Here is a 14,617-nt window from a genome sequence, read left to right on the forward strand (position 1 = left end):
CTCTCTCCCTCCCTCTCTCTCTCTCCCTCCCTCCCTCTCTCCCTCCCCCCCCTTCTTGAATGGCATTAACCTAGAACAGGGAAAAAGGAGTAGCAGAAGACCTTTGAATTTCTAGGATCACATAAATATGAACTTGGGAGTAACTTTCAGGTACTGAGGAGAACTTGATGTGGTGTGATATAAAGAGCTGATAGGGAGACAAGAGAACTAGGTTCTAGTCCTGGATTGCCACTAACATGTGACTTTGGACAAGTCACTTCATTTCTGAGCCACAGTTTCCTAAAAATCTAAAGTGTTTGACTAAATACTCTGAAAGGTTACTTCTTGCTCTTTAATTCTATAATTGTATAAAATACCAATAATGAATTAGTCAGATGTGAAATACAGTGTAATGTTATTGTTTGACTATTTTCTGAACTAAATAAAATACTCATCCTGTTCATTCTCTCTCTCTCCCTCCCTGCTCCCCTCTCCTCCCATCCCTTCTCTCTCTCCTTTTTTGAAGGTCTCAGCATCAGAGGAGCCCAGGAGGAGGACCCCCCAGATCCCCAGCTAATGAGACTGGACAATATGCTATTGGCAGAAGGGGTTTCAGGTCCTGAGAAAGGTGGGGGATCGGCAGCAGCAGCTGCAGCCGCGGCCGCCTCTGGAGGTTCTTCAGATAACTCTATTGAACACTCAGATTACAGAGCCAAATTGACCCAGATCAGACAAATCTATCACACAGAACTGGAGAAATATGAACAGGTCAGCAGCCACCACTCTCATAGTACTGCGCAAACCTGCTATTGCTCTTCTGTTAGACTGCATTAACCAAATCCAGGGTCTGTGAGGTGTAGGAGTTAAAACAAAGAGAAAATTAAATAAAGTGAGTGTAAAAAAATACAAGTGAGTTATTTGATTAAATGGAATGAAGACCCCTTGAGGTTGAGACTTGTTTTATCTTCTTTGTGTATTAGTTTTTCACTTCTCCCACCTACGTCCTTATTCTTAATCCCTATTTCTCTCAGTTTTGAACTTCTTTTTAGTAGCTAAAACCAAAGCCATTTGCAGTTGTCATTTGTGTATTGAATATTGTCTAGGGTGTGTACTATAAGAAGCAACCTTGAAAGAAACAGAATTCTAAGGTTGGAGCCTACTTTTGTGTGGTGAGCTTTTAATCTCTGATCATGTGAGTTCCAGAATCCTGTAATAAACCCTTCTGGAACCTTTAGTCCAAGACAAAGGTTCTTCAGTAGATCAAACCACAATACAGAACGTGGCTTCCAAAGAGACTATTTTAGATAACAAGATAACCTCACAAAGTAATTAGGCTCTGGCCTCATCTCTGTGAGGGCTCCCAGAATAACTTAGATTTGCAGGGAGGGAAAGTGTATCCTGCAAGAAGTTACTTCTTTCTTAAGAATTCTGCTTTTTAAAAAGAATTAGATTGAGAAGATTATTCCTTGTGATATATTGAAAAGATGTCGATCCATTCAAAATATATTTCAGGTATTAGTTTGGTACTAATGATCCTATCTGATGAAAGATACTCTCAGAAAATCTCATACAATGTGGGTTTAAAACCCACATTCTAAACTCTTGTGGCCCATCCTTCTTAGGACAAATGATGAAATGTCTCCATTTGTAGTGCTGGGATCCTGTCTGGTTTTAGATCTGGTTATTTCATTCTCTTTTCCTGAGTTCCTCAGCCAATTTTCATTACAATTCTATTGCCTTTCTCACATATTTTAATTATAGAGCTGTTAAAATGCTAGTCATTTCTTTCTCAGAGATGAGTACACTTCAGTGGAAGGTGGTCTAATTTTCACGTATGTGTCTGATGGTGAACAGGAAATGCTAAACCTACAGAAGAGAAGACTTGGGGTGGGAGGGCATCCAATCATTGTCTATAAGCACTTTTATGACTGTCATATGGAAGGATTAAACTTGTTGTACTTGGTTGCAGAAGGAAGACCTAGGATGAATGACAAGGGGAGGTCACAGTGGTTTGATGGAAGGAAAAGCTTTCCAACAATTAGAGCTATCCAAAAGTGGAACTGGTTACCTAAGGGAGATATGTGGAAGATGTCATTGAAAATATTCAAGTGAAGGGTAGGCAAGCACTTGTGAGGGATGTTGTAGAAGAGATTATGATTTATGTGTATGTTGGACTAAATGATTTCTGAGTTCCCTTTTAACTCTGAGATTTTGTGATTCATTCTATTTTCTATTGCTTTAGTTGTTCAGTACTATGAAAAATCTGATTTCATGTGAGTACTCCTTTCATCAATGCAGATCAGAGCATACCTATGCCATAGTTAGATGGTCTTCATGAGGTTTATATACAGCCATTATTATCACTAAATCTTTAAGCAGTTATACTGGGATTGTAAATTTTGTAAATAGATTAACCACCAAATTCTCTTTCCCTGTAATGACTATTGGCCTGCCCATAGGAATCTCCAAAAGCTGAATGGTTATCTACGTAATTCATAGCTTGTGTGTTGATTTTTTCTTATTTGTAGACATAAAAAACAATTCCTTTTCTGGCGTATCCTATAAAAGTACCTCATGAGATCATCATTTTATCACTCTAGTTACTTCCTTTATCAACAGAAATAAATCCCTCCTTACCTTAGATGTTTTTCATAAGTTGCTTTGACTATAAAACATCATATAGTGGCCATCTTCCTACTGATGATCCTCTTATGACCTTATCTAGAGTGGTTCCCAATACTTCTCTGGATCTAACCTGCTACACTTGGCTCTCCTGATATATCCTTTGAGAATCAAGTGCCAAATTCATACCACAATGTAAAATCAGCAGAAGATTTTTCTTTATATTCATAACTTTTTGGAAAGTATGCTTTGGGGAGCTTAAACTTTACATGTCTTGTTTATAATAGTATTTTTATGTAAGGGAAAATGTAAGAATTTAAGAAAAAATCATTGTGTATTATACTTAAAAAGGGCATAGCTCTCTGATATGACATGAATAATTTTCAGTAAACCAAATTGTTCACGGTTTAGAAAGATTGCATGGAGTATGAATAAATGTTTCTAATTTTAACATTTTCCTCAATAGCGCAACTTAGTGTTTAAAATAGTTATATCATCCTTGCTTGTTAAGTGTTCCCTGACTGCCTTAATGAGAATGTTATGAAGTAGAAGAGGCCAATGGATAGCACATCGAGTTTTGGTGGGACTTTACAGAATTAAGGTGACTCTTTATTATCACCAGTTTCAGGTCCTTGAGCCTATATACCTTCTTAAAAAATGTTTTATTGATGCCTTTTATCATCGGTCATTTCCAAATATACCTCCCCTTCACCAAAAAAAAAAACCAAACAAACCCCTCCCTTATAACAAAGAAAAATAGTTAAGCAAAGTTGACCAACACAGTCACCATGACTGATAGACATTCTGCATCTGTACCTTCTGAGTGGATCATTAGGTGATAGATCCAGAGCTGAAAGGGATCTCAGAGGCCATCTAATCCAGCCTCCTCATTTTACAGGTAAAGAAACTGAGGTTGAGGTACCATAAATGACTTATCCAAAGTTACTCCCTACAGAGGTGTAGGGAGACCTAACTTCTCTGACTTCAGAGCCAGTGTTCTTTCCACTGTGACATGCTACCCCCTAAAAAAGATGTATTCTCAAATTTTCTTGGGGACCAAGCTGAGTCATGGAGATAAGATTGGAAAGATATGAATACATTCTATTTCCTATTATTTTAAATTAAAAAATCAAACTAATATATGTAGGAATTAAATTCAGCTATAAATGTTAATTCATCTGAGATTGTTTGGAAGTGGTGATGTAGCACTTGTATTTGCTTTTCTTTCCATTTAAAGAAAAATATTTTCAAAAAGGCAACATATAGGCTCTGTATACTTCAATATTTCAAAATATTAATGATTTCTCTAGTGAGGATATCCCTTCCACTGATATAGTTTGTGGCACTGTTTGCTGTTGCTAAAGAAAATTCATCACTTGGTAACTAACCTTTTTGTGATGCGGCTCACTTCATTTAGTTTGGCTTGACCTCTGACAAGAGTCTGTTGATTAGCTTTTAATTGAAGTCATTCTATCCTGGTAGAACCTGCCAGGACTTGCATTCTATTGATATGTCCTTCATGAATAAGCATAGTGGTAGGGCTTTAGTTCAAAGGCTCTGTGTGAACTTACTGAGTTTCATAGACTAATACTTAGGGTTTGGTTTTTTTTTTTTAAATGTGGCTAATTGACCTTCTTGAGAGAGTTGCTGGGGCAATCAGAATCACAGTACTTAGAGCTGGAAAAGACCTTAGAAATTGTCATCTAGTCAATCACATTATTTATTAATGGCCTATCATGTGTCAGGCACTTGTACTGGGTGCTGGGGATGCAAAGATAAACTTGAAATAGTTCCTCCCCTCAGGGAGCTGATATTCTTATGGGGGAGACAAGATATGACAATAAATGACTGTAATATATATTTATTTATATATATACATATATATACACACATATATATATATACACACACACACATATGTATATGTATGTATCCAAAACACAAAGAACATATAGGATAATCAGGTGGAATAGTAAGAAAGTCCTCTTGCAGAAGATAGCTATTGAGCTGAATCTTGAAGGAAACCAGAGCTTCCAAGAAGTAGAGAGGTGAAGGGTGAAGAAGATGTGCATTCTTTGCATGAGGGACAGCCAGTACAAATGCATGTAAATGAGAGGTTTGAGGAACAGCATGAAGACCAGTTTGGCTGAACCATAGATTATGTGGAAAAGGAGTAAAGTGTAATAAATATGGAAAGGTAAGATGGGGCCAGGTTATAAAAAACTTTAAATGCCAAACCTGAGTTTATCTTTTTTCCTAGAAGTAATAGGGAGTTAACAGAGAGGTAGGGGGAAGTAGTAACATGATTGGACCCATACTTTAGGAAAATCACTTTATCGATTGATTATGTGTAAAGATTGATTGGAGTGGGAGAATACTACTGGGAAAGGAGACCAAATAGACTGATAGTGAAGTAGTTCAGGTGAGAAGTCTAACCCCCTCATTTTACAGGTGAAGAAACTGAATTCAAAGAGATTAAATCACTTGCACTAAGCCACCTAGCTAATAAATAGCAGAGTCTGGATTTGAACTTAAGTCACATCACGGAATATGTAGAAGTTTCACATTGGGATACCGTGTTATAAAGTGAATAAATCACTGTGCTGCAGTTAATTTATTCATTCTTTGTGGAAAGGAAAGGAAATAACCATTTATATAGCTCCCACTATATACTAGGCACTGTACTAAGTGCTTTACAAATACCTCATTTGATCTTCACAACAACCCTGTGAGATAGATGCTATTATTCACCCTACTTACAATTGAGGAAACTAAGGCACATAGAGGTTAAGTGACTTGCCCAGGGTCACACAACAAGTAAGTGTCTAAGACCAGATTTGAGCTCAGCCCTTTCTGATTCTAGGCCCAGAACTCTATCCACTGAAGCACCTGAGTGCCCTAAGTCAACTGCAGGGACTAGGCAACCTCTGAGGTACCTGTGCACTCTAAGATTCTCTGCTTCTGTGAGTACTTACGTCATAAGCTCAGAGTTATAAGTTCATAATATTTTGAGCCAGAAGAGATCTTAGAGATCATGACAGCATGAATATTTTTCTCCCTCTTCTACCAAGAGGGGATAGGTAAATTTCATTATCTGTTCTCTGGGACAGAACTTGGTTATTACAGTTAGGCCATCTTTTAGTTTGTTGTTGTTGTTGTTGTTGTTGTTGTTTTCCTCTTAGCACTATTGAAGCCATTATATTTTCCTAGTTTTGCTCACGGGACTCTGCATTAGTTCATGTAAGACTTTTCTTTTATCTTTGAATTTCTCTTAGTTGTCCTTTCTTAAAGTATTCCATTACTTCCATATGGCACAGATCAGCTGTTGCCCATTTGGTGAGTACCTAGTTTGTTCTCTCTCTCTCTCTCTCTCTCTCTCTTTTGCTATTGCAAAAAGTAGTACTATAGAAAGACAGACAGTCAGTAGATTTATTATAGACTCATTATTTGTCAGACACTGTGTTAAATTATGCGGGTATAAATATAAGCAAGTAAAATAATATTTGCCCTCAAGGAGCTTACATTTTAATGGGGAAGACAGCACATAAAGAGTGGTAGTAGTAGCATATGATTGAGAATGGTGGTTGGAATATGATATGAAATCCTGGTTCCTGGCAAGATGAAGTGAAAGCTCACCTGTCAGAGACGAGCATCCCAGGAGTAGAATCCAAGATTCTCTTGGGGGTAACAGAGAAGCATCTCTGGCTCTGGCTAGAGTGCAAAAGGCGGTAAGTGAGACATGGCTTTTTGGATATTTGTGAGGTTTTTCTGTCTTTGACTGCTTAGGAACATGTCTTGGAATGAGGTTGCAGGTCAAAGGTTATGAACAGTTAAATAATTTTTCTGTCATAATTACCAATTTTTCCAGAATGGTTGGATGAATTCACAGTTTTACCAACAGTGTATTAATGTGCTGTCTTTCTTAAGCTTTTCCATCAATCAATAAACATTAAGTTCCTACTGTGTGCACTGTGCTAAGTCCTGGGAATACAAAGAAAGGTGAAAGACATTCTCTGTTCTCCAGGAGCTCATTCTAATGGAGAAGATAGCATACAAACAACTATATACAAACAAGCTATATGCAAGATAAACTGGAAATACTAATTGAGAGAGTGAAGGCACTAGAATTAAGGGAATTAAGGAAAGTCTTCTTGTAGAAGGCGGGATTTTAGCTGGGACTTGAAGGAAAGCAGGGAAGCCAGGAAGCAGAGACGAAGAAAGGAGAGTTTCAGGCTTGGGGTGACAGCCACTGAAAATTCCAGGAGTTAGGAGATGGAGTGTCTCATTCCAGGAACAGCAAGGAGGTCAACATTACTTTATCTCAGAGTATTTGGCGGGGGAGTAAGATGTAAGAAGATTAGAAAGGTGGGGAAAAGCAGCTTATGAAGATCTTTGAACACCAATCTAAAGATTTAGTGAATGGCATCATTTTTTTTTTTCCAGCAAAATATGAGGCAAGGTTCTCAGACGGGAGAATGTGGGGAGAGGGAGCTATGTGGAGGTGGAAAAAGATTTTTAAGCGTCTCTGTGGTGAGTGGGAAAATGAGTTAATTAGGAAGGTATAAAAGGATTTCCTTGCTCAATGATGTGCCAATTGAGATTATGTAACATAAATTTGTAGTGGACCCAGTCAGTGTGTTTTAGTGATTTTTTCCCCCACTTTCATTCAGGAGCTCACTTGTAGCAGTCAGTGCAGTGGATGGTCAAGGTAATCTAAAGCTAAGACTTGACAGGACAAGATTGGTGATATGTCAAGGGAGCAAAGGACTCAAGAGAAGAAAACAGTGTAGATTTGAACTTGTTTGGCAAGGGATCAAAATCGGTAAAGGAAAGTGTAGTTAGTACAGGGGTAATGACCTTGGAAAGAATGGAATTTGTGGTTGCAAGGTAGAGGGAGAGGGGTCAGAATGACAATATGTTGTGATCAGATGAGGGAATTTCAGAGTTCATGAATATGGAAGTGGAATATTTGTGGGTAAAGTTAAGATCAAGGGTATGACCATCTTTGTGTGTGTATCTGAAGTAATATGGAGGAGTAGGTAACATTATATGAGTAAGTTGAGGAACTGTTAGGTTAAGGTGTTTGAGGAAATATCTACATATACGTTGAAGTCCTCTAGTATGAGGGCAGGAGTTGGGGAGGAGAGAAAGACTGTAAGCCAAGCGTTGAACTTCTTGAGGAAAGAAGGAGAATGTCTCAGAAGTTAGTAGATACCAAATACTGGAAGTTTGAGTGCGTGGTTGATAAAGAGTAAGGGAGGATCTGTAAGTGGCAATGGGAAATAAGGAGTATTCCCACTCCTCTTTCCTCCCTCCCCCTTGACAAATGAATTAGGAAAATGAGTGAGAGTGCAGACAGGGTTGGAAAGAATGTCCAGGGAGGCTGTCATCAGGAGTGATCCAGATCTTAGTGAGACCCAGAGGCTGGAAGGAATGGGAAAGGAAAAGATTTAAGATCAAAGTAAATTTCTTGCCTGGGGAGCAGGCATTTCAGAGAACAAAGTGGAATGGGTAGGAAGCTTTAGAGTATAAAGAATATATATATATATATATATATATATATAGTGCTGAAACCTTGCCCTTCTGCTCTCTTCTATGTGCTTCAATGAGACTGTAATGAAAATATATATATGAAACCTGTTTAGATTTAGATTGCCATAAAATTAACAAACACCACTACTGCAGTAAATTAAAGTACTTTATAAACACAACCACATTTACAAAGCTAAGCAGACTTAAAACTAGACTTTGAGCTGGAATAAATTTAAGCTGGAATGCTTAGTTGTGTGTATATATTTCAGTAACATCCCTGTCTTTTGAAATGCTAGTTTAAAATAATTTTCATGAAAATGTCATTTGATTCTAAGAGAGCCAGGTTTAATGATTCTAGCAGCATACCATTTTTAGTCTTTTATAAAGGCTGCTGGTGAAATGTCAGACCTATCCATCCAAACTCCAGGAAACTGGAGTCAGTTCTCAAAAGCTGCTACAACTAAGAGAGAGGCAAAGCTGATTTAGAACTTGCCTTTTGTTGATCCTGACACCCAGAAATGTCTGATTTAAAGAAATATGATAATTTTTCAGGGTTTGCAGCAAAATATAACACTGTGCCTCAGGAACATTGTCTTAACAGTTGAGAGACAAAAGTGGTTTGTCTTACAAATACAGAGCATTAAAATCATGTTGCTCATCCCCCAAATGTTGTGTAGTAATTAAAACATTAATAATTAATAATAATAGCCAACATTTACATAGTACTTTAAGGTTTGTAAAGCACTTTACAGATACTATCTCATTTGATCCTCACCACAACCCTATGAGGTAAATAACATTATCCCCATTTTACAGATGAAGAAAGCTGAGAGTGATTAAGTAACTTGCCCAGGAACAGACAGCCAGCAAGTGTCTGAGGCAGGATTTGAACCCATGTCTTCTTTACTTCATGTACAGTTTTTGCCTTCATCATGTTAGTACATGAAAATGAGTTACACGTTTTTAAAAGCTGGAAGGAACCTTAAAACATAAAATATTCCATCTGGAAGGGACCTTAGAACTCAGATAAAACATTAGAGGTGGAAAAGACCCGTGCGCCTAGAATCTTAAAGCTGCAAGGGATTTTAGAACATAAAATATAGGTTGTAAAACCTGAGATCTGTTGAGATCTATCCAGTCTTCTTTATTTTATGGAAGAGATAATATAGCTCCAGAGAGATCCAGTCACTTACCTTAAATCATGCATATTCCATAGTGATGAAATTAGAGCCTTATTCGGGGCTCTTTATAACATAATCCTTCTTCTGGTAAATTGCTAGTAAGTTCAGACCCATCACTCTGAGAAAAGGTGTTTCAGATACGGAAATGTTCTCACTACTAGACTTTCTGGGCCTCTCTATCTTTCTACAAGAAGATAGACAGATTACTTTTTGCAGATAGAGTTTGATTTAGACATGTGTTGCCAGTTATATGAATGCATACAGATAGATATAGATATATCACTCCATGAATAGCTCTCCCACTTTGCTTATACCAAACAAAATTATTGTGCATGGGCTATTCTGTTCATAATTTACAGCTACTATAGTAGAGGTGACATATTGAAAGTTATCTTCTATAATTACATTGAAATACATTTTTGCTGTAGGCAAAAGTATTATAAGGGTCCCAAGGCTCCCCAAGCATCTGGGAACCTGTTTTCTGAGTTCACAGATGTCTTTTGAATTCACCCCAAATCAGGGTGAAGCACTGGAGCCAGGTGTGAGCTGAAAGCTAATAAAGTATGGTTCAACTGCTCGAAGGTCTTCAAGTTGCAGAAGATCATTTTGGGAATAGATAACAAATGTTGAACTGAACCACTCTGATGCTTTTTCTTAAGTGCTTCCCCAAATACTGATTAATGCCAAAACCTGCTGGCAATGGTTGATTGTTGTCCTTCATTCTCAAAGAGGATGACATAACTATGTCATATTGTGAGGACATCACTACACTAGAGTCAAGTTTTAATGTGTCTGACTGTGGCTGATCAGATCAATAGGAGCTCGGATTGCTCTACCACAGGTCAGGCACAAATAGTCCATGTGAACATTTGGGGTCCATTCTCTAAATTTGTGCATCTTGAGTTTCTTTTGGGCTATTTCAATTCTGCTTTGCTCATAAAGCACAGTACCTTCTCTGATGTGGGCATGCCATGCTGAGCAGTCCTGTGCCAGTGTTTCCCATGTCACTTAATCAATTCCAAAATTCTTTTTTTTAATTTTATACCTATTTAAATGAAGTTCAATTTAGTTTTCATCCACATTAACTGTCTGTAAACTTTTGAAAGTGGTGACAGGTACATAAGTAACCAACGTATACAGCTGGTTTGGTGAATCTTAATCCTCATTGCATTTCCTAGACAAATGCACTCAGATATGGTATGGGACATTCCTTATTCCTTTGGTTCAAACAACTTTGTTGAGTCTGGTGTCAATGCGTACATCTGGAGTTCCCATTTCTTTCTTGACAAATTTGTGGATTTCCTTTAGAGCCCGAGAAGCTCGCTTTTTGAAGCCTACTCCATGAATCCTCTTGTGAATGTTGATGGTATACTCTCTGGTCACCACCTCATTCATGACAGAACATCCCTTCTTTTTCTCTCCACCTTTCTTTGTGGGAGCCATTCTGCCCGGGACCAGGTCAGAAAAAAAAACCAATTCCAAAATTCTTAAGAGAGACCTTGAGAGTGACTCTTGTGTATGTGAAAGAACTTCTCCCTGCTTCCCTTACTTCCCTGAACAGGTAGCCAGCCTAGTAATCAGAGGCTCGTCACCAGAAGGTTGACTACTGGAGGATGACCACAGCAACTTATGAAAAATATCTAGTAGTTAAAGAATTAAATTACATTCATTGAAATGGTATAGTGGGAAAGAAATCTGCATTTGGAGTCACAAGACCTGGTTTCAGATCCTGCCTCTGATACTACCTTGTATGACCTTGGGCAAGTCACTTAATCTCTCTTTGTCTCTATTTGCTTATCTCTAAAAAGGGGGTGGGGGCGGGGTCATACTAGATGACTTTTGAGTTTGCTGCTGCCTAAAAATTTATGATTCTTTGATCCAAGGTGAGATACAATTGATTTTCCAAAAGCACAGGTCTGATCATGTTATTCTTCTAACTCAATAAATGATTCCCTATTATATCTAGAATCAAATATAAACTCTTCTGTTTGGCATTGAAAATACTTCACAACCTGGATCCAACCTATCTTTCATCATTTTAGATATTACTCCTCTTTCATTATAATCAGTCAGTAAACATTTATTAAGCATTTACTGTGTGTCAGCCACCATCCTAAGCACTAGAGATATAAAAAGAGGCAAAAGATAGTCCCTGCCCTCAGGGAGCTCACAATCTAATGGAGGAGACAATAAGCAAACAAGTATGTACAAAAGTGCTATATACAGAATGAATAAGAAATAATTAAGGGAAGGAAGACACCAGAATAAAGAGGGGTTGGGATGTTAGTTGAGACGTAAAGGAAGCCAGGAAGCAGAGATGATGCAGGAGAGCATTCCAACCAGGCATGGGGGACAACCAGAGAAAACGACTAGAGCTGAGAGGTAGAATGTCTTGTTCGTGGAATAGCCGGGAGGCCAGTGTCACTGAATCAAAGAGAAAGTGGTGGGGAGTAAGGTATAAGAAGACTGGAAAGGTAGAATGAGACTAGGTTATGAAAGACTTTGCGTGCTAATCAGAGGATTTTGTATTTGATCCTGAAGGTCATACGTTGCCACTGAAGTTTATTGAGTAGGGGGTGGGGTTCAATAAATAGTCAGACCTTCACTTTAGGAAAATAATGGCCAAATGGAGGCTGGTTTGGAGTGGGGAGAGACTTGAGGCAGGCCGACTCCCAGCAGACTATTGCATAGTCCAGGCGTGAGGTGATGAGGGCCTGTACCAGAGTGGTGTCAGTGTCAGAGAAGAGAAAGGGGCATATTTGAGAGACGTTGCAAAGGTGAAATCTATAACCCTTGGCAACAGTTTAGACATAGATGAATGAGAGATAGTGAAGAATGTAGGATGAATCGTAGGTTGCAAGCTTGAGGGACTAGAAGGATGATATTGCCTTCAATATTAATAGGGAAGTTAGTAGATGGGGAGGGTTTAGGGAGAAACATAATGTGTTTGGTTTTAGACATTTTGAGTTTAAAATTTCTACTGGACATCCAGTTCAAGATGTCTGAAAAGCAGTTGGAGATGGGAATATGGAGGTCAGAAAAGAGGTGAAGGTAGGATTAATAGATTAATAATCATTAGCATAGAGATGGTAATTAAATCTATGGGAGCTGATAAGATCACTAGTGAAGTAGTATAAACGTAGAGGAGAAAAGGGTTCAGGACAGAACCCTGTGGGATACTTACAATTAGAGGGTATGATCTAAATGAGGATCCAAAAAAGGAGACTGAGAAGGAGCAATCAAATAGGTTGGAGAAGTAGGAGAGAGTGGTGTCCCACAAACCTAGAAAGAGGAGAGTATCAAGGAGAAGAAGGTGATCAGCAATGTCAGAGGCTACAGAGAGATTGTGGAGGATGAGAAGAAAAGGCCATTGGATTTGATAATTAAGAAATCATTGGTAACTTTGGAGAACAGTTTTGGTGGAATGATAAGATAGGAAGCCAGATTGTAAGGGGTTAAGAAGAGAATTAAAGGAAAGAAAGTGGTGATACCTACTGTGGTCAACTTTCTCAAGAAATTTAGCCACAGGGCGGAGCCAAGATGGCGGAGGGAAAGCAGTGACTTGCTAGAGCTCTCCCCTAAACCCCTCCAAATACTACAAAAAATGACTCTAAACAAATTCTAAAGCAGCAGAACCCACAAAAAAAACAGAGTAAAACAAATTTCCAGCCCAAGACAACCTGGATGGGTGATCAGAAAGGTATATCGCACTGGGCTGGGAGAGGAGCACAGTTCGGCGTTGGCACGCAGACCACAGCAAACCTGGAGCAGGCCTCAGAGGACTGAATCACAGGCAGCTGTAGTGGTTTCCAGACTTTTCAACCCACGAACGCCAAAGACAACTTAGAAGGTCAGTGGAAAAAGTCTGTTACTGCGGTGAGAGAAGAAGCTAGATCTCAGCCTCCCTGAGGGCAGCGGCTGGCTTCTGAGCTTCCGGCCCACAGACTGAGGGGGAGTCAAGTGGCTGATCAGAGGGGGATTGCAAGGATATCTTTGCCAGGGCTGAGGCAGGAATCTCTTGCTTTGCCGTGCTTGGATCTGGGTCACAGTTCTGAAGGGCGGTCCTGGGGTGAGGAGGAGCGCTGGCGTGGTGGAGCTCATTGTGGCTGTGGAGAGGAAACACCTCGCCCCTTATCATAGCACCTTGGAAGAACTGACACTTTTCAGGTCCCTAGAAGTATCTCTGAAAACAGCTGTACAAACCCCCAAAGCTTGGGACAGTACATTCTCCACATTGGAAACAGACTCGTACCTTAACAAAGAGTTTAAAACTCAAGTAATTGGTTGGGATCGTGAGCAAGCAGCACAAAAAGAGTCAGACTATATTATCTTACTTTGGTGACAAAGAAGATCAAAACATACAACCAGAAGAAGAAAACAAAGTCAAAGCTCCTACATCCAAAACTTCCAAGAAAAATATGAATCAGTCCCAGGCCTTGGAAGAGCTCAAAAGGGATTTTGAGAAGCAAGTAAGAGAAGTAGAGGAAAAACTGGGAAGAGAAATGAGAGTGATGCAAGAAAATCATGCAAAGCAAGTTAACAGCTTGCTAAAGGAGACCCAAAAAAATACTGAAGAAAATAACACCTTAAAAAATAGCCTAACCCAAATGGCAAAAGAGGTCCAAAAAGCCAATGAAGAAAAGAATGCCCTAAAGAGCAAAATTGGCCAAATGGAAAAGGAAGTCCAAAAGATTACTGAAGAAAATACTTCCTTAAAAATTAGAATAGAGCAATTGGAAGCTAGTGACTTTATGAGAAATCAAGACACTGTAAAACAAATCCAAAAGAATGAAAAATTAGAAAAAAATGTGAAATATCTCATTGGAAAAACAGCTGACCTGGAAAATAGATCCAGGAGAGAGAATTTAAAAATTATTGGGCTATCTGAAAGCCATGATCAAAAAAAGAGCCTAGACATCATCTTTCAAGAAATGATCAAGGAAAACTGCCCTGATATTTTAAAACCAGAAGGCAAAATAGAAATGGAAAGAATCCACCGATCTCCTCCTGAAAGACATCCCCAAAGGAAAACTCCTAGGAATATTGTAGCCAAATTCCAGAGTTCCCAGGTCAAGGAGAAAATATTACAAGCAGCCAGAAAGAAACAATTCAAGTATTGTGGAAACACAATCAGGATAACACAAGATTTAGCTGCTTCTACATTAAGGGACCGCAGGGCATGGAATATAATATTCCAGAGGGCAAAGGAGATAGGATTACAACCAAGAATCACCTACCCAGCAAAACTGAGTATAATTCTTCAGGGGAAAAAAATGGCCATTCAGTGAAATAGAGGACTTTCA

The 14,617-nt window shown here is 38.8% G+C and overlaps 1 protein-coding gene and 1 pseudogene across 2 annotated transcripts in view; one reads left to right on the forward strand and one right to left on the reverse strand.

Annotated features, from left to right (window-relative positions):
* LOC114047058 (pre-B-cell leukemia transcription factor 3) overlaps positions 1–14,617 on the forward strand; it is a 300,024-nt gene that overhangs the window by 208,160 nt on the left and 77,247 nt on the right. For both annotated transcript variants that reach the window (XM_027867748.1, XM_027867749.1), the window contains exon 3: positions 506–747. In XM_027867748.1, the coding sequence (XP_027723549.1) occupies positions 506–747 (242 nt within the window). The remainder of the gene's footprint in view (positions 1–505; positions 748–14,617) is intronic.
* On the reverse strand, positions 10,380–10,757 carry LOC114047059 (annotated as a pseudogene).

This window comes from Vombatus ursinus, unplaced genomic scaffold, assembly GCF_900497805.2.
Source record: "Vombatus ursinus unplaced genomic scaffold, bare-nosed wombat genome assembly UNPS02014786.1, whole genome shotgun sequence".
Lineage (NCBI taxonomy): Eukaryota > Metazoa > Chordata > Mammalia > Diprotodontia > Vombatidae > Vombatus > Vombatus ursinus.